The sequence below is a fragment of the Schistocerca piceifrons genome, chromosome 8, assembly GCF_021461385.2.
Source record: "Schistocerca piceifrons isolate TAMUIC-IGC-003096 chromosome 8, iqSchPice1.1, whole genome shotgun sequence".
NCBI classification, from domain to species: domain Eukaryota; kingdom Metazoa; phylum Arthropoda; class Insecta; order Orthoptera; family Acrididae; genus Schistocerca; species Schistocerca piceifrons.
Genome location: NC_060145.1, coordinates 301633706 through 301654980, shown reverse-complemented (window position 1 = coordinate 301654980; position 21275 = coordinate 301633706). Strand labels below are relative to the sequence as shown.

The window sequence follows — 21275 nt, the reverse complement described above, 5'->3', positions numbered from 1 at the left end:
AGGAAGTGCATCTGGCCACCCTCAATCCCTAACACTGCAAAATCCAGACTAACATGCCGACCCATGAGCAAGCATGATATGGCTAGGTTGAACACTAAAAACATAAGCAAGAATATTAAAAAAAATATGTTTTCATGCTTAGCATCTAAGAATTTATGTCAAATTTTATATAGTTCCACAGAAAAAACTGACTCAGAAGACACTATGGGGTTTATCAAAGTGCAAGGATCTTAAGCTATGATTGAGATATCTCTGCCATCTCTTTCCCTATGGGGAAGGGGATGCAGCATCTTCCTTTATTATCAAAATTGCTCTGCCATCTTTCTTATGGAAGAAGGGATGATGTCCGTAGTCCTTTACCAGACACACGCCCATGACTGGCAGGTTTCCAGGCTCTTGCCATCCTCTGGAACTAATCGACTGCCGGCAATCCAGTAGCAATTGGCGCATGCTCCATACATGAGTGAAACACGCCACCTTGGTGTCTGCGGCGTCTGCTGCAGCCAATACAAGAGATGGCTGACTTACCACTGGCACATTGTGCCTCAATGACCATGGCACTGCACACTCAGTCACATGTTCCATGCGTATTTCCATCGACCTGCCTACTTAAGATGCGGCAATGACTAGCAGACAGCATTCACTTACGCTCTTGGGTTTAACACTGGCCACACCCAGTGACCAATCCATCAGAGCAAAACTATTCATTCAGCATGTACTCCAGGTTTTCTGCTGGCTGCTCCCAGTGACTCATCCCTCAGAGCTTGTACCCAAACTTCGAGGTCTGCTCATGTCCCAGGCCTTTATGCTGGCCGCGCCAGCATCTCATCAATCAGGGCATACACACAGCTTACAGTAGCATCCATCTGATAGCAGTTCCAATGCCGACTATATCATCATCTAGGACTTGTGGGTTCAATGGGATCGTTACTTACTGTTAACTTTTCATGTAACTAACATTAGAGCTGAGACGTGTCATTGTTAGCAACCATCAGACAGCAGCCTAATTAAGCTAATGATGAGTTTTTGCTGTTACACAACAATAAAGGGTATGTTGTTGTTCTCTCCTTGGGAGCCAGTTTATTCCGTGTAAACTCTACCACCCCTTGTCACAACAAAAATATACTAATAAATAACCTTCTATGATGATGATTTCATTGCATTCAGTTTAAGATTGAAATTCCTGCCCTAACTATCTTTTCATCTGTCCTAAGATTCCTATAAAAATTGTTTTCACGTATATATGTTACTAAACAGTTTCCAATGTTTCAAATACACTTCACTGGAATCAAAGTAAAACAACAGCAACAAAAAACATGAGTTAATTTACCTTACATTACACTCATAAATTCCAGTTGTAACAGGCTCTGGAAGACGTTTGTTCATATAGCCAACAGAGAAATCTGGCTGAGCACCTCGCACACATGCTGTACCTCCAATTGTGAGCTGCCAACAAGCACATTTACTACGATCCTGCAAACAAAAGATAACTATCTGAAACAGGCAACACTAACTCAGAGGTTGGGCTGAATACCATGGTTCTTAATAGCGGTTGTCCCGCTAGGAAGTCGAATACAGTTACATTCCTATGACTTACAAAACAGCTCTAGCAGCAAATTAGGTAACGGATAAACAGTTTCACAAAGAATCTTCACCACAGAGTAACTTGACATTTTGACAGATCTATGTTATTAGTGTGCAATTAAAAAATGTTGTAGCTTTTGACTAATAGCTCACAAAAGGGAAGTGAAGCTGTTGCCTGGTAATGGCAATTCTTGGTTTTGAGACAACTCATGTCATGTGAGTAAGTCTGCTAACATTTTGTCAACAGAAAACTTTCTTGTCCTTATTTCATTACAAATATGATTTTCATAAATGTAAGAAATTTGAATTTCTGTTTCAAATGTTTCTCCAGAAATAAACAAAATGGAAGAGTCAGCATCTCTCAAATTTTGGGTATTCTTGTGAATGGCACATACAAAGTAGATCAAATAACAATGTGCTCTTCTCTTTTGCACTTACTGGTTGACAGACATGTATTAACAAACAAAGTTTCTGGAAAATTCTCAGGTAATTAGTAAGTGTTGCTGATCGTTAATATGAAACAAGAAGGAAATACACAAAACTTACAACTAAGCTGATCAAAGAGAAAAGAATTCCTACAAGTTTGTAAGTGTTGCAAATCTTAAGATGAAACTTTGACAGCGTCACTAGCTTTCCCCCCTCCCCTCCCTTTTTCCTCTTTTTCACACACACACACACACACACACACACACACACACACACACACACACACACACACATTTATTTCCCTGTTACGAATTTCTTTTCTGATGCTTTCTAGTGGCATTCCATTCTGAGTTCACAGACTCTCACCACTACTCAACCTTGCTGGCTGTTTATAGCCCAGAAATGTTATTTCTTCTATTTTATCCACTAATGACTTCAAAATGGTTCAAATGGCTCTGAGCAATATGGGACTTAACATCTGAGGTCATCAGTCCCCTAGAACTCAGAACTACTTAAACCTAACTAACCTAAGGACATCACACATATCCATGCCCTAGGCAGGATTCGAACCTGTGACCGTAGCAGTCGTGCGGTTCCGGACTGAAGCGCCTAGAACCGCTCGGCCACCGCGGCTGGCCACTAATGACTAATCATTCTTAGCAACTGATATGTTTAAGCTGTGTCCCTAAAACACTGAAATACTTATTTTCTCTGTTTGTAGGTGGTTGATGCAGACGCCAAAAATTTTACAACTATAAGGGTCATTCTAAAATTACAGAACATGTTTCCTTTTTATTCAAACTAATGAAAGAAAACTTATTTTATGACACTCAATGGAAATTCAAGGAAGAAATAACAACAATTTGAAAAGGACAGATTGCTCTCACAACAAAGATGTAGTGCTGTGTTGCAGAGAAGCACAATGAAAAAGAATTCTAGACACAATCAGATACTGAACAAGTCACTCATCAGAAACAGAGAACACACACACATTTACACAAGTACCTGTATATTCAAACACACATGGCCACTGTTGTCTCCAGAAACCAAGGGCTGACTGTGACTGTAGCTGACGCGAGATGAGCAGCAACCTTTGCTAGTCCCTGCCTTCCAACTGCCTATCCCCTTCCCTGCTCCCATTTCAGTACTACACTCACCTTCTACTCCACCATCACACCTACATAGTTATTTCTCATTCTTTACTTCTCTCCTCTTCCCTCCTCCATTCTCCCCCAGAGCACAGTTTCTAATGCTGCAGCTAGCAGCCCTATGCTGTGCCCATTATATCCCTGCATGCTCCCATAAGTACCACTAGCATCTATCTCCATCCTTATCCTTCTATCCCTCCTACTTGCCACTTATTTACATCACTACCTACCCCAACAAAGGCTGCTGCTCATCTCAGATGCAGTCACAGTCAGACCTGAGCACCTGGAGACAACAGTGGTCATGTGTGTGTGAGAGTTTTGTTTTGTCTACATCTGACGAAGGACAGTATGATAGCTGCATTTGCTTACATGCTCTTTCATTGTGTCTGTCTGCAAATATGTGTCAAGTAAGATCTATCCTTTTCATATTGTTATTTTACAACATAATTTGACACTGCAGATGTTTTTCTACATTACCACCATTCAAAGTTAAACATTTGTTGTAGCACTCCACTAGTTCTCCTATGTCTTCTGCACACTCACTTGTGGTCACTGTTGCTCTCTTTCCATTGGTTGCCATTTTCATAGTGCTTTCTGGCCAAAAAATCCAATTTGGAAAAAAGATGGTAATCATGTGGAGCCAAGTCGAAGATATAAGATGGATGTTCAGTAACCTCTACTTAAACTGTAGAGGCAAATCCTTCATCAACATCTGAAGGGCATTTTTGAACTGAACCTTCATTTGTCACATTTCTACGAACTTCAATTACGTCTGTAAATTTCGATATGGTAGGTTTTTTTGCATTCAGAAACTGTATTACACTATGAAATTCACACTTTGCAAGCTCGTTAAATGCGTCACAATTTCAAAATCACACAAACAGACAGTAAAAAATGGGTCCTGCTCTATGTTAGTGTCATACTGGCATCAACGATTAGGAAAATCTATGACAAAATGGCAGGGATGGAGAGAGAATTGTGTGACTTGTCAGGTAAAAACATTTTTTCTTTTTAAGAATGACCCTTGTAAATGCTATCTTCATTAATTTAAGTATGATCCATTTTGATATTCTCTGTTTGAAATCTAGTGTGCGTATTTCTCCTTACCCTACAATCATCTTCACAGTCACATCCAGTTAAGAACTCTGGATCAAGATTGAGTGGTACACCTTCCATGGGCAAGCGTTTCGTGGAATAGTTGACAAAGTCTGGCACACTGTGATCCACACAGTTCACGCACGACACTGGCACATTTTCAAGACCATATGAAAGATCCTGGAACAAATATCTTTATTACAACATACGTTTACATTGTACATTTCCCTTGGGATTAGAGGTAATGGCATTACAACAAACAAAAATTAACTATGTTAATAGATATTTACTGAAGTCAAACAAATCAGATTAGTTGATTACGATAACGTAGGGAGGCATTGTGTTGTCAGTAGGTGCCCAAACAAGACAGAGAATGATGCTGATGCTATCAGATGAACTTTTCTTTAGGGGTCACACACACACACACACACACACACACACACACACATTCAGCTTGCACCACAGCTTGACTGTGTTGAGTGGTTGTGTCAGGTAGAGTGAAGTGGGCCAGGGGATACAGGAGGCAAGGAGTTGGAAGAAGGGTTGGGGAACACTGGCTGACGATTGGGAGGCTGAGGCAGAGGCGCTGGGGAGATCGTTCTGGCCACAGGCAGGGGAAGTTGTGCTCAACACCCGATATAATCTTATATTCCACGGTCGTTGCACAGAAAGGGAACCTTAAGGAGCCATTCAGAAGTAAGAAAATTCTGCATCTCACTTTCAAAAGCATTTCCAAAACCATTTACTTGAGCTTGCAAGTACCAGTTCCTGCAATTTCACTATGCTGAACACATCTCTAGATGCCTGCTGGCTGTAGTGTATAACCCCAGTCATTTATGGTTTTACACCCAAAGTTTGCTACTTAGCAATTGCTCTTTTGTTTTTGCTTTACTTTGAGATTATAAAGTGTTCTCAATTGTTGAAAATGCATATCTGTTGCTTACAACTGAGTTAAACTAATGTTCTCTAAACTACACTCTTGTGCTGGACAAGACAAATCTCAAACAACTAGGTCATATGAGTAGAATTGGTGGGAGACAGGGATGCCTGGCACACAGTTGGCTCCCAACAAATTTGAAGAAAAAGTTTGATCATCTCTGTACTTCTCAAAATGAAACCATAGATCAAAACCTCCAAAGAGCCAAAAATGTGCTTGATAACTTAAGAGAGCACAGGTTCAATCCAAACATATTGAACTGACAATTTAAAACTTAATGATCAGCTCAGTGGCTTTCAAGTTATCCATAAAACTAGAAGCTTAAGGAAGTAGAGCCAGTCACATTTATGGGGACACATGTGGGAAGAGGTGAAAAAACTTTAATGATCTTTACAAGAACGCTAAATGGGAAAAAAAAGGGTCGCACACCTGCAAAGAAACAATGTCCTGCAAAACAGACGTGGATAAAAGAAAGGCAGCTTACCACAGCTAGTTTGAAACTATTATAAGATATGGAATTATCTGCTGGGTTAATTAAAAAATGAAATTAGAATATTGACACAAAAATTATAGACATTTGTGTAATGCAAAGCTGCAGGGATTCATGTCAATTACTATTCGGAGATCTTAGGATTTTAATTACCCCCTGTATTTGTGTTTATGAACTGTGTATCTTTGATCTACAGCCCAAATTTACTTGTAAGAGACCATTTTCAACACGTGTGCAACAGAAAATACAAAGAAAATTTCATGTTTCTCTCTCACATTACGTTCTATTTGCAGACTCCGTACTAATGGTCATAAAAACATATTAAAAGGGACAAACTTTCAACAACAGAAAAAGAAAATTACAATCCATAATGTGAAGAAAGATTGTATTCACTAAAGGAATTTTTATGTGATGATAGCACAACATTCATGAAATAATGTGGAAAATTTTATCACTAGCTGTAAACTAATTCAAGTATATATGATCATGGATAACTTGTCTCGAATATATCACTTCTATTTGCAACCACTTTAAATTATTACATTGTGCACCTTACCAATAAATTAAATAAATTTTGAAGAAAATGTCAGAACCAGTTGCACTTATCTTTTTATTTTAAACCATGACCGGTTTCAGCCCCCAAAGCCATTATCTAGTTATATGTGAGATGCTTTGAGAGGACGGAGCACCTCAAAGGACACCTGACATACATCACTAGGTAATGGCCTTGGTGGAGGCAACCAGTTGTCATTTAAAATAAAAAGGAAAGTGCAATTGGTGCTGACATTTGTTTCAAAACCACCACCAGAATTGCAGAACTGTTACCAAGATGTTAAACAAGCTGGACACAAAATTTGCTGAGTAAATTACTTACATTTGTGTATTATGAACCAAAAACAGTACTAAAAAATAAAGAATAAGAATCTAAAGTTACCAGCATATTTGCCATATTTTCTGCTGAGATGATGTAGTGTTATCACTGTGACAGTGACTCATTCCATATCATGTAATGAGAGGTCCCAATCATGATCAACTGAATGTGTGAACAACTAACTGCTGAGCTTAAAAAGTTATAGTGCAAAGAAGTAATTGAAAGATTAATAGCTGATCTGATTTTATTAGATTTAGAGCACTATTCAGAGAGATCATAAGTGCCTATTTTTTACAATAATAAGCTAACAGTCATAAAAGTTGTTACAATTAATTTCTTATCTCTAAAACCAGTCATTGCAAAGTCACATACTGATTCACCAACAGCCAGAAATATATTTAAGTCAGTACAAAAGTATAGATTTTTATCAAAACAAGAATTCAATTGACAAAATAGTAAAATTACAAGCTGACAGAAAGGCTGATTAGTACTCACGTTTAGAACATGAAATTCCTTTACTGCCAACAGACATCATTAAAAGCAGAAAAAAACCATTCCTAGTTTTAGAGATATTGAGGTCTTTCCTCAGGAAGGACAGAGGGATAGGTCTGACACCAAAAGGCATGTACTTCTCAGCCCTAGTGACCCCTAGTAATTAAATATAGGTGGGATAGCCCCAGATTCGGGTGGGTTTTAAATACGGGGAGTTTGGTGGCCAGATAAGCACAGTAAATTCATCTTGGTGCTCTTTGAACCATGCAAGATGGGTGGCATGTTGCATTGTCCTGCTGGAAGACGCCGCCGTGACAAGGGGTGGGGGGACAAACTGCATGTAGGTGTTAATCCACTGTGCATCTTCTGGTAAACCTTGCGGGATGTAAGGTCGTGGTCCATGAAACTCTTCAGCTCCTAACGTTTCGTCCAGTGCTTCGCTGGACATCTTCAGAGGGGTGTTTCTCCTCCGGTGAGTCTTGCCGACTCACAGACATCTTTAAAAGCAGTCGGCAAGACTCACCGGAGGAGAAACACCCCTCTGAAGATGTCCAGCGAAGCACTGGACGAAACGTTAGGAGCTGAAGAGTTTCATGGACCACGACCTTACATCCCGCAAGGTTTACCAGGAGATATGTCATCCGGTCGTGAAAGCCTTCATACTAATCCACTGTGCCTTCCAGGCTGCTATGACAACATTCCCCAGACCATAATGCTCTCTCCTCAGGCCTGGATCCTGAACATGGTGTAGTAAAACACTGAAACTGGTTGCCTAATAAAATAAGGTTGAAAATTGACAGCTGAAAGGTGTTTAATTTGACACCCTCTTTCGAACAGCCGAGTACCGTGGCCATTGCTAAAAAGACGGACATACAGAGCCTTCCAACAACTGTTGCAGCACCATACATGCCAATGGCCATCTGTCTGATGAACCCTAAAATGTGGTGCATCTGAAAGGCCACCTGTCACCACTTAGTGGATGTCCAATTGCAGTACTGTCATGTAAATTTCAGGCTTTGTCACCAATGAACAGCCGTCAGCAAGGATGCATGAACCAGGCACTTGCTGCGGAGACACAAAGCAGAAGCAGTCGCAGAATGTTTGTTGAGGAGATACTGTCAGTAGCCCCTTTGTTCACTTGGGCAATCAGTTGCTCAACAGCTGCATGTCTATTTGCCTGTACACATCTCCACAGCCGTCATTTACCCCTGTCATCTATGGTTTGTGGGGCACCACAGTTGCCTTGGCACCAGTTTTGGATAGTGCCATTTTGCCATGCACAGTATACTTTAACTACAGTGACACACGAACAGTTTACAAACTTAGCCATTTTGGAAATGCTTCCACCCTTGCCCCAAAAGCCAATCATGATGCTTTTTGGGATGCCAGATAAATTGGTCAGTTTCCGCATTTCAACAACTGCACTATTTTCCGTGTCCCCCCTCCCCCAACACGTTTTATATATATCCCCTACTCCTAGTCCTGCCACCTGCTGTCTGTAAGTGGTTATTGCACATTGACACTGAACATAGGCTATGGTCAGATTAATGTATTATTACATAAAACTGAAAGTGAATCCCCTTGTAGAACAATGGATTCTCTCCAGTCAGCACATAAGGTACAGGCATGTAAAATATGATGCACTGAAAGTGCTATCTCACAAGCTTTAGATTATGGTGGGCCCTCTTATTAGAGGAAGCAGGCATGTATCAAAAGGCAACCTCCATTACGAGGGTGAACAGGGACCACATTGTCCTCTCAGCCCCAAAGAACAGCGTTTGCTTCAACGTCTCCCAATAAAAACAATTGAACAGGGTAATTGTCTCAAGAATTCAGTTGTGGATAGTGTTATGTGCTTATGAAAAACGCAGCCACATCACCCTTCACCTTTTCACCACTTATATTCCACTGCACTTCCTATTGAGGGCATATCCTGGCAGGACAGAATTATCCACAACGATAAGGTGCACCTCCTAAAAGCACAAGTATTAAGGATTCATGTGTACCAACAATTTTAACTCCTGCACGCATGCCCTAGATCCATTTACGTTGTACTGCGGGATAGGATCAAATTAAAAATTGGATTTCACTCCCACTTATCGCTGTAGTCTAGTACATTATGATGGTGGGCAGGGGCAGGGAGCCCAACAAAGAACTGTCACCACAGGTTGTTACTGGAGCCTAATCATCCAAAAATCTGACCTTTAGCTTATTGTGGTTGTCTTGTTTTGGACATATCATTTCACTTCCACCAAGTGCTAGCATCTGCAGGGGTATTTGCATTTGTGGCTTTACTTCTGCAACGTATTTCTTTAGGACAGTAGAAAATACATTTGAGAACACAAGGGGTTAGCATGCATTCAAATATCTTTTTGAGTGAATGGTGGTGAATGAGGCATTGAAGGGGCTCAACATTGGAGCTATTAGTCTCTTTATCTTCATAATCAATAACCCAATACAAGAGTTAAGATGTACTCTGTGATACCTCGCTCCCACCTTTCTGCATCAATACCAGGAGATTATATATATATATATATACAAAGATGATGTGACTTACCAAATGAAAGTGTTGGCAGGTCGAAAGACACACAAACAAACACAAACATACACACAAAATTCAAGCTTTCAGGAAAGAGGGAAGGAGAGGGAAAGACGAAAGGATATGGGTTTTAAGGGAGGGGGTAAGGAGTCATTCCAATCCCGGGAGCGGAAAGACTTACCTTAGGGGGAAAACAGGACAGGTATACACTCGCGCACACACACACGTATCCAGCCACACATATACAGACACAAGCAGACATTTCCGCTCCCGGGATTGGAATGACTCCTTACCCTCTCCCTTAAAACCCACATCCTTTCATCTTTCCCTCTCCTTCCCTCTTCCCTGACGAAGCAAGTGTTTGAGAAAGTGGTTGGTGTCTTTGATGAAGGATGGGCCTTCTTCCTAAAATTCACAAACCCAATCATCCCGGCCGTCCCATTGTAGCTGGTTACCTAGCCCCCCACAGAACGATCTCTGCCTACGTAGATCAACACCTTCAACGCATTACATGCAGTCTCCCATCCTTCATCAAAGACACCAACCACTTTCTCGAACGCCTGGAATCGTTACCCAGTTTGTTACCCCCGGAAACCATCCTTGTAACCATTGATGCCACGTCCTTATACACAAATATTCCGCACGTCCAGGGCCTCGCTGCGATGGAGCACTTCCTTTCACACCGATCACCTGCCACCCTACCTAAAACCTCTTTCCTCATTACCCTAGCCAGCTTCATCCTGACCCACAACTTCTTCACTTTTGAAGGCCAGACATACCAACAATTAAAGGGAACAGCCATGGGTACCAGGATGGCCCCCTTGTATGCCAACCTATTCATGGGTCGCTTAGAGGAAGCCTTCTTGGTTACCCAGGCCTGCCAACCCAATGTTTGGTACAGATTTATTGATGACATCTTCATGATCTGGACTCACAGTGAAGAAGAACTCAAGAATTTCTTCTCCAACCTCAACTCCTTTGGTTCCATCAGATTCACCTGGTCCTACTCCAAATCCCATGCCACTTTCCTTGACGTTGACCTCCACCTGTCCAAAGGCCAGCTTCACATGTCCGTCCACATCAAACCCACCAACAAGCAACAGTACCTCCATTATGACATCGGCCACCCATTCCACATCAAACGGTCCCTTCCCTACAGCCTAGGTCTTCGTGGCAAACGAATCTGCTCCAGTCCGGAATCTCTGAACCATTACACCAACAACCTGAAAACAGTTTTCGCATCCTGCAACTACCCTCCCGACCTGGTACAGAAGCAAATAACCAGAGCCACTTCCTCATCTCCTCAAATCCAGAACCTCCCACAGAAGAACCACAAAAGTGCCCCACTTGTGACAGGATACTTTCCAGGACTGGATCAGACTCTGAATGTGGCTCTCCAGCAGGGATACGACTTCCTCAAATCCTGCCCTGAAATGAGATCCATCCTTCATGAAATCCTCCCCACTCCACCAAGAGTGTCTTTCCGCCGTCCACCTAACCTTCGTAACCTCTTAGTTCATCCCTATGAAATCCCCAAACCACCTTCCCTACCCTCTGGCTCCTACCCTTGTAACCGCCTCCAGTGTAAAACCTGTCCCATGCACCCTCCCACCACCACCTACTCCAGTCCTGTAATCTGGAAGGTGTACACGATCAAAGGCAGAGCCACGTGTGAAAGCACCCACGTGATTTACCAACTGACCTGCCTACACTGTGAAGCTTTCTATGTGGGAATGACCAGCAACAAACTGTCCATTTGCATGAATAGACACAGGCAGACAGTGTTTGTTGGTAATGAGGATCACCCTGTGGCTAAACATGCCTTGGTGCACGGCCAGCACATCTTGGCACAGTGTTACACCGTCCGGGTTATCTGGATACTTCCCACAAACACCAGCCTATCCGAACTCCGGAGATGGGAACTCGCTCTTCAACATATCCTCTCTTCCCGTTATCCACCAGGCCTCAATCTCCGCTAATTTCAAGTTGCCGCCACTCATACCTCACCTGTCACTCAACAACTACTTTGCCTCTGTACTTCCGCCTCAACTGACATCTCTGCCCAAACTCTTTGCCTTTGAATATGTCTGCTTGTGTCTGTATATGTGTGTGTGTGCGCGCGAGTGTATACCCGTCCTTTTTTCCCCCTAAGGTAAGTCTTTCCGCTCCCGGGATTGGAATGACTCCTTACCCTCTCCCTTAAAACCCACATCCTTTCGTCTTGCCCTCTCCTTCCCTCTTTCCTGACGAAGCAACCGTTGGTTGCGAAAGCTAGAATTTTGTGTGTAAGTTTGTGTTTGTTTGTGTGTCTATCGACGTGCCAGCGCGTTCGTTTGGTAAGTCACATCATCTTTGTTTTTATATATATTAAAAAATCAGTTTATTGTGGGTGATAAGGACAAATAACAGAAAGATACACAATCTTCTGGCATACTGAAATTGTGAAATGGACTAGGACTCGAATCTGGGACCTTGGTTCTTTGTAGGCAAGTGCTCTCCCAACTTTGCTATCCAAACATGGCTCAAGAACTGCCCTACCAGCTTTACATCTCTACCTTCCAAATTTCACAGTAGTTTAATGAATTCATTGGAAAAAAGCAGCTCATCATTGGATAAAAGCAGTAAAGGGCCAGGTATTTCCTGTGACCTTACAAAGGCATTTGATTCAGTGAATCACTCCATGCTTATTCATAAACTACACAGATACATCTCAGACAAAATGCTCTGCAGTAGCTCTGGTCTTATCTGGCAAACATGAAGCACAGGGTAATCTAACACCATAAATGATGCATCTCAGTGGGATACAATTTCACAAGGAACCCCTCAAGGCTGTCTTAGGGCCAATCTTGTTTCTCTTTTACATAAATGATTTACCTCTCAATATCAGTGCTCAACTATGTTTGCCCATGATACTTCAGCACTTACTGAAAAAGAAAATGTGAGGGCAATTCCTGATGGTGTAGTAAAAACACTACACAACCAACACACATGGTTTCAAAAATGTGGTCTTAAACTTATCATTTCAAGGAGCCTGCTTACACAATTTAAAACCCAACAATCAGAAATCGGTGGCATCAGTATCGTACATAAAAATCAAGTTATGGAAGAAGCTCAAGCCATCAAATTCTTGGGACTAAACTTGAACAAAAATCTAAAGTGGCAAGCGCACACAAATTATTTAGCTACTAAATTAAACAGCTCTGCTTTTCCAATGAACATGCTACCTGGTATAATAGACATAAACAGCAGGAAATTGATGTACCACAGTTACTTTGAATACACAAGAAGACAGTCTAATTTTTGGGGGGAATTCAAACCCCATCAGAATCCTGCTACTTAAAAAAAGAAAGTTAGAAAAATGTGAGAACATCCTGTCACCATTTATTCAGGTGACCTAAAAATATTACATATCCATGCGTTGTACATATTTGAGATCATCATATTTTTACAAAGTAGTCCTGATCTAACAAGAAAATCATTTCAAACACTTGTACAACACCAGACACAAAGTAAATTTAATGATTCCAAAACATCACTAGTAAATGTGTATGAAAGTCTACAACAAACTCAAAGAGTAGAGATGTACTGAGCATGGCAGCAGGTTCACTAGAGACAAAACTACATGATCTCTTGGTGGAGGAATGCTACTACTCAACTGAGAAAATTATGAATGATGAAATTATCATTTGAAGAATATGACTATTTAATAGCAGAGTGCTGTGTATAACATTGTATGTATAAAATAATGTCTGTAACATTCAGACACTATAAAATAATGTCTGTAACATTTAGGCACTAAGTACTGGTACATCATAAGAATAACAATTTAATAACATTACTGTGTTCAACACAGACCTATACTGGGAAAAATCGTGTTTGAGAATTATGTAACTATATGTATCGTAAGACACAAGTTGACCTATCTCCTTCTACAATCCAATCAGATCATCTGTAAAATGTTATGACATGAATAAAATACAAATACACTAATTCCACAGCATACTTTGTGAGACGAGTATCCTGTGAGAAAGTACAGAGGGAGTTAAGATTTGGAGTTTATGGTTTATGTCTGGAAAGGGTTTCCCAAGAGACAGGACATATTTCTTATCCAGCTCTACCTCACCTGTAAGTCACCTAAAATGATGCTATAAATCAAGTGGTAATATTAAGTGCCCAGTACGAAGGTTAAAATGAAAGATGCTTTTGTTGCATTGTTAACTAGAATACATGCAAATGACTCACCAAGACTAATTTATATCAGCAGTTTGAACGACCATCAGGGTCACTACTAATATTCACTGAGGGTGTTCTCTTCCTATAACTTGTAGCCACTTGAGCAATAAGTGTGACCAATACAGATGCAACACATGACTACGCATTCTCTTCAAGAAGGGCAAAGCAATGCTCTTCACTTCTTAGTGGAGGCTTTTACATTTGGAGGTTGTTGTGTCACACATTGATCATACACTCTTCTTCCGGTTTTCATAAGATAGCATTTGTGATATGCCAATAAGTAGCTTCTTGGATTGGCATTGGCTGCAGGTTCATTGTGGAAGTTACCTTAACTATTGAATCAGGACAATCATTGTCCTTCACCCAAAATGAATTTTCACTCTGCAGCTGAGTGTATGCTGATTTGAAACATCTTGGCAGATGACATGTGCAGGACCTTTGCCTTTGTGAGCGAGTGCTCAACCAAATGAGCTATCCGCATACAACTCACGACCCGCCCTCAGAAATTTTACTTCTTAACATGGAATGTAAGAGATGAGGTACTGCCAGAAGTAAAAGCCATGCAGGGGTTGGGTGTCAATCTTAGATAGCTCAGTTAGTAGAGCACTTGCACACGTAAGGCAAAGGCCCCAGGTTTGAGTCCAGGTCCGACACACTATTTTAATCTGCCAGTAAATTCCACTGACAAGGATGCTTAAATGGCTTGTGTCCAGAGGCATATCACACAGGTTGTATAAAAGTACATTAATGGTGGAGATCATAGTTAGTCAGAGTGTCATTTCCAATTGCCTTTAAGATGTTGATGTTGTCATTGCACATAACAAAATTTCTGGCGCGTTGAACTCTGTGGATTGCCAATAATTTTGTTAATAAATGCTTAGCTGAACTTTTCATCATCCTAGGAGCTGTTGGTATATATTGGAGTAAAGGTTTCATCATAATGGATAACCAAATAGAACTTTGCTGATAAGTGTTAGGGTCTGTGAGATTCATGATGCCATACCAGAGGTTGATTTGTACTAAGGGCATGGAGTGCACCGAGGGGGAGCTCAGTCTGTGGGACAGATGGGCACATCATCATGGGGTAACAGAGCTCCCAATGCCTGTCTTTTAGTCTAACCTCCGTTGTTCTTCCTGTTATCAAACAATTCACAGGAGACGGGTATTGGGGGAAAAAAATTGTCATTTAACAAGGATTTTCTGGTGTAAAACAAATCTTAACTGTGTAATTAATTAAATTCATTAAACATGGAATATCTGCCCCAAATAGAGGCTATTGAGAGGACTCGTGCAGAAAGCTCCATTCACGAAGGACCTAGTAGGCTTATAACGGAAGGTGTTGCTGACCTGTAAGAGACACAGCTATAGTCTAATAGGGTTAAAATCGATTTGTCAATCTGCTCCCCAATAAGTGTTATCAACCAAGATTACGGAGATTAATTTCTGCATACAGTTTATCTTTAGCTGCTTTACAGATGGTAACAATGTTGATTTGCCGTCAAGTAGGAGCTATAAAAAGCAAAGGTTGTCGATCACTTTTAGCCATTTATTATCCAGATATAATTCCCTGTGTGAGTGAGCATATCATATTCTGCTGATGTGCACAACATGTGATTTTGTAGACAAAGAACTATACCCGAGTCTTCTGAAAGACAGTTTGAAGACGATGTTCTGCTGAGTGTAGTGACATAGAACTAAGGTACAGACAAAAGTTGTTGACATACATTAAGTGGTTGTTGGAATCCGCCCATGGGCTACCCATGCTACTGTAAGTTGATTGTTTTGCGTTGTTGAGTCATTTACACACACACACCCACACACACACACACATTAAAACTATTTCAGTGCACCTGCCTTGTTTACACACCCAAATACTATTCAACACCTGCCCAGTAGAGTAAACAATTATCTTTAGTCATACCATTCTTTAAGACCAAGAAGTTTCCCATGTTGTATCAACCAGCACCATAATGATTTGTGTGAAATACACACAAAGGGCTCACCTTAATTTCACTGAAGCCTTTTTCTAACACAAACTCAGCACAACAGTGGACCCAGAAATCAAAGTCAAAGAGGTCAACTCCCATCTTTGAACGCACAGATCGTAGATACCGGTGAAGTTCTTCCATTGTGCGGATTCGTCTTCCACATGGACTGCGATAAGCAACAGAGCGACGTCCACGGCCTTTGACAATTTCCCTGCAGCAATTGTGCACAAAATATAAGTTGTTAGAAACAATGAAATACATTATTCTGCAATGAATAACTGGTGTGTAATTTACAGATACGAAATTTCATGTTTTTCATTGTTTCTTAAGAGTACAATTTACAATTGCTACAAGAAAAGTACACATAAATAATAATACAACTAAAAACTATTCTTCTCCATTTTAACAAGTATTCAGAGTAAGCATCAGTAATAAGATTGTCAGTGATATGCTCTAACATTAAAGTTATACATATTATTCGAGGACCTGGTAAGATCATTAGAAAAAAGATAAATTTTTCAGTTCTTTTTCTGTTTTATTACAAATCATCTCAGATTATAATTACAATATTAAGGAAACTACGAATTTACTCTTATTCCTAACATTTTAACCAGGCATGAGTGAGATCGGGTATGTCATACCCGAGGTGTTTTGAATCGCTGATTATTGAATATCATTGTTGCCACACAAATGTTGCTGTCACAGTAGCTAGGTGGTATTGGAGAGGGGGGCCAAGATGCACTGTTGAGTTTATAGTTGTACCAGCGTCACAGGGAGAGACGTGTGCACGTCACACCCAAACTTGTAGTCGGTGTTACATTTTTGAGCTGTCAGCAAGTTTATGGGATATGTAGTTATTTATAGTATTCTTTTATATTTCTCAAGATGTCTTATGAAGAAAATTAATGCCGGCTACAAGAACTACTAGAAGAAATTTCAGAAAACTGCTCAAATTCTGGTTCCTGTGACTCCGAGAGGAGTGAAGAAGAGATTGACAAAAGTTTTTCAAAGATATGAAGAAAGTGATTTGAAGCAAGAGGGTATTTTGGATTATTCAGAAGGGCCAAAATCTGTGTTGGCGACTCCTAGTTAGTCACCTGAGGTACGTGGGATTTTTTTTATACATCCAAAGATGGTACCAAATGGATGAAGGATTGTCCTAGGCGAAGTGGTTGTATTGGTTCAGAGAATATTATTACCATTTCTCCAGGCGTAAAAGGTGCTGCAAAACATGCCAAAACAGAGAGTGAATGTTGGAGTCTTTTTATGACAAACAGTATGTTGAAAACCATACTTACACACACAAATAATAATCACAAAAGGAATATCAGAGGAAAATATCCAAAAAATAGAGAGCAGTACCACATGAATGATGCAACTTTGGAGGATTTGAACCGCCCAAACAGACAGAACATGAACGATTTGTGGCGTATACATGATACTGGAGTTACAATCTTTTGGACTACAATGTCATTGCTGAAAATGACTGACAATCTGGCTGCTATAAGAGATATTTTTGATAATTTTGTTGAAAATATTCAACAACAATATACACTGTCTGAGAACCTTACTATTGATATGATGATATCTTTCTGAGGGAGATGTCCTTTCCATGTATACATGCCAAACAAATCAGCCAAATACGGCATAAAAATGTATGCTCTTGTAATGCGAAGACATTCTATATCCTCAAACTGCAAGTTTACTCGGGAACAACCACCAGGACCTTACCAGCTTAGTAATAAAGCATATGATATCGTAAACTGTTTAGTGCAGCCAATAACAAAAACAAATAGGAATTTGACGTTCGATAATTGGTTTACTAGTTACCCCCTTATGATCCACCTCTTGAAAGAACATTCATTGACTTCTGTCTGCATAGTCCATAAAAACAAGACAAGTGTAACAGAGATTTTCAAAAATGGAACAGAAGTATATAGTTCTCGATTTGGGTTCCAGAATGACATTACATTGGTGTCCTAGGTACCCAAAAAAATAAAGTTGTGCTGGTTATGTCAACTTTACACCATCATAAAAACAGACCAATCGACAGGTGGTAAGAAAACTGGAAATGATTACTATTAAAATGTAACTAATGTTGGTGTCGATGTCGCAGATGAACTCAGTGCCACTTATGAAGTAGCCTGCAACAGCAAACGCTGGCCTATGACAATTTTTTATGCCATACTCAATATGGCTGCCATAAATGCCATCACACACTACAGAGAAAATAACAAAGGGGTCAAAACACGCATGAAGCACCGAGATTTCATTTGTAATTTAGATTTGAATCTGATAAATGACAGTCTTCGCATTAGACAAGAAAACATATGTCTTCCAAGATTAATTCGAAAGAGGATTGCTGATCACTACATTGCCAGTCCCCCCCCCCCCCCCCAAAAAAAAAGGACAGGTAGATATGTCAGGTGCGGTGACTGTACTGGGGGAAAAATTGTTGGCCAAAGTGTGGGAAGCCAATGTGTACGGAGCATGCAACTTTTATGTGCGGAAAATGTGCTAATTTGTAGGTGTAATGTTGGTGCTGAGCTAATTTATCTCTGAAGACCTTTCATTTTCTTTTACCATTTTATAATTAGAAGATAATGTCATAATGTTAATTTATCACAGAAACTGTAATTTTGTTCAAATTTTGTTTAAAAAAATGTTAAACATTTGAAACTTGTACTTTTTCTGAGAAAATTTAGACGCTTCATTATTTCACAAAAAAAAAGTTTTATATCCTAAACATAGTGTTTTACTTACTCATCTTGTTTACTAAATGCCTTTATTAATATCCCAAGTAAAAAAAAATTTTTAACACATGATTGCAGTATCAAAAATTCATCATCAGAGTTTCAGGTATCTCATACCCACCTCACAGCTGGTGTAACAATTTCTCACTTCATTCACACTACGTTAAATATATTCATTGTGACACGCAACAATATAATCTTGACAAGAACAGAATTTTTTGGAAGACTTCACATGGAATAGTGGAGTATGAAAAGTAAGTGTGTGACAATGGAATGGCTTGCACAATGGTTAGCACACTGGACTTGCATTCGGGAGCACGGCGGAGGTTAAATTAGATTAGCTTATCAATGAGGAGAAGAGATACTGAATCAAACTGTGAAGAAGTAAGCATTACAGCACAACTTATCTAACATAAGGGATAGGTTGACAGGACACATCCTGCACATCAAGGAATTGACGATGTGGTAATGGAGGGAATTGAGTGGGGAGGAGGAGGGGGGGGGGGGGGGGATATTATTCTCCGTTAATTTGTTATATACATCAAAATAGTTTCAAATCTGATGTCATGGAAGAGACATCGATTTGTCTCCCATAAAAAATACGACTTTTGCGGTGTCTTGGTGGAGGACATTACACTCAGCAGGAGACAGTGGACAAATCTGTTTGCAAAAAATCTGTGGGCGAAACTAATACTCATAAATATAAGAGTTACCAAAAGGAAAATGCACTTTGACAACAGTAAAGTTATAAGGCTATGTAATACTTATCCTGACGAGGCAAAACACTAATTGTACCAATAAACACATTTAAATGTAGGAAAAAAAAAATCTGTTGGGAAATGAAATGAGCATATGGCATTTTTGGCTGGGAGGCCCCATCCGGGGAAGTTTGGCCACCAAGTGCAAGTCTTATTACAGTCGACGCCACATTGGGCGACTTGCGTGTCGGTGATGAGAATGAAATGATGATGATGATGATGATGATGATGATGATGAGGAGGAGGAGGAGGAGGAGGACTACACAACACCCAGTACACGATCGAAGAAAATCTCCAACCCGGCTGGGAATTGAACCCGGAGCCCACTACTTGCACGAGAGGCAAGCATGTTACCATCCAGCTACACAGGCAGACTCTGCTGTGAAAATAAAGGGAGACAAAATTTTTTTCTAAGCTCTCTCAAGCTGGAGTTTGACTGATCCGCCCACCCTTTCCAGCTCTCCCTATTTCCTCCTTGTAGAAAGAACCTAAACAGCTACAAAATCTATGAATAGGGTTTTTTCCGATTTTCTTTTTCTACTTTTAAATTTATCCATCAGCAGTATTGGATATAAGAATGTGGCTTGTCAACCTCACTATGTGTGACAAAGAAATAATTACAATGTCAAGAGAGCTGCAAAAACTTGTTGGTCTTTGACAATGCAATCAGTAAATGAGTACAGAACACCACTGACCAACTAAAGCACACAAGTAACACCTAGAACAGTGTTGAAATGGCTGCTTAATTAAGAGCTGACTACACAAAGACTACGGAGGAAGACCAATTACTCCAGCTATGTCAAAGATCAATCACACTGATCTGCAAAGGACTGGGAAAATGGCAACTACATTTTACAGCTTTAAAATTTGATTAATCAATACTGTACAGCACATTTTCCTGAATTTATTGTTTAATGATGTATCATGTGTTCCCTGCAGGCCTCCTACACTGCTCCACTTTCTCATTTTCACTGACATCTATGTTCCCATGTACCCAGCAAAGTGGAACACACAACCCCTGCTGATTTAGAAGGAGAAATGAGAGGTGTATTGTTTCAATCATTTCTCTGCTGTGTACATTTGCTGCACTGCTTGTAGGATACTCAGGGACTAAAAAAGTCAATGACGAACTTTTTGCTCCAATGATGCCTCATCTGCCCCTGTACCTTCAAGACCCCCTTGCAGCTCTGCACTTGATTTAAATTATTCACTGGGAAGAAGAATCTTGAGGGCATAGTAAGGGTAAAGAACTGAACAGCTAGCTATGGAACTCCCCTAATTTCAAACGTCAGTGTTTACTACACTAAAATGTTATGAAACAAAGACTTGTATGTTAAATCTGGAAAGCACTCCTCCTTAAAAATTGTCAAATCTCAAATAATTATTATTATTACTAGATGTATTAAACAGTCGGCATATGTTTGTAAACAGCTGGCATATGTTTGTTGATATTAAGTGTATTCTTAAACTGTTTTCGGTGAGAGAGAGAGAGAGAGAGAGAGAGAGAGAGAGAGAGAGAGAGGAGGGGGCGGGGGGGGGGAGCTTCATTGTCAGATGTAGTGAAATTTGAGACAGACTATAGTTTTATTTTCTGCTCCTTTGTTTATCTACTTTCGTGTGGCTGTACTGCTGTGAGGATAAAATGAGAACACTGAGATAAAAAGATTTAATAACAAAGAATCAATGCCGAAGACACTGTGATCATTTGATTCCGATACTAGTCAATTCCTAGAGAATCAGTGATTCTTGGACTGGCAGAATCGGGATTGGCACATGACTCATTCCAAATTAAAATCATTATGTATACATTTTTTACTGTAATTTTTTCGCAGTAGTATCATGGTATAAGTAAAAATACCATCTGCAGGCTACTTACTTTAATATAAACTATTCTTTATTTCAAGAATTACTTTCAAACTATAGTTTAGTTTTGTTTTTTTTATTATACACTACCCCAAGAA

The 21275-nt window shown here is 40.1% G+C and overlaps 1 protein-coding gene across 4 annotated transcripts in view; it reads right to left on the bottom strand.

Annotated features, from left to right (window-relative positions):
• Window positions 1-21275, bottom strand: part of LOC124711153 (histone-lysine N-methyltransferase eggless-like) — a 352937-nt gene that overhangs the window by 95537 nt on the left and 236125 nt on the right. For all 4 annotated transcript variants that reach the window (XM_047241057.1, XM_047241054.1, XM_047241056.1 and 1 more), the window contains exons 15-17: window positions 15819-16014; window positions 4266-4433; window positions 1331-1473 (exon numbers count right to left, since the gene is read on the bottom strand). In XM_047241057.1, coding sequence (XP_047097013.1) covers window positions 1331-1473; window positions 4266-4433; window positions 15819-16014 — 507 coding nt within the window. The remainder of the gene's footprint in view (window positions 1-1330; window positions 1474-4265; window positions 4434-15818; window positions 16015-21275) is intronic.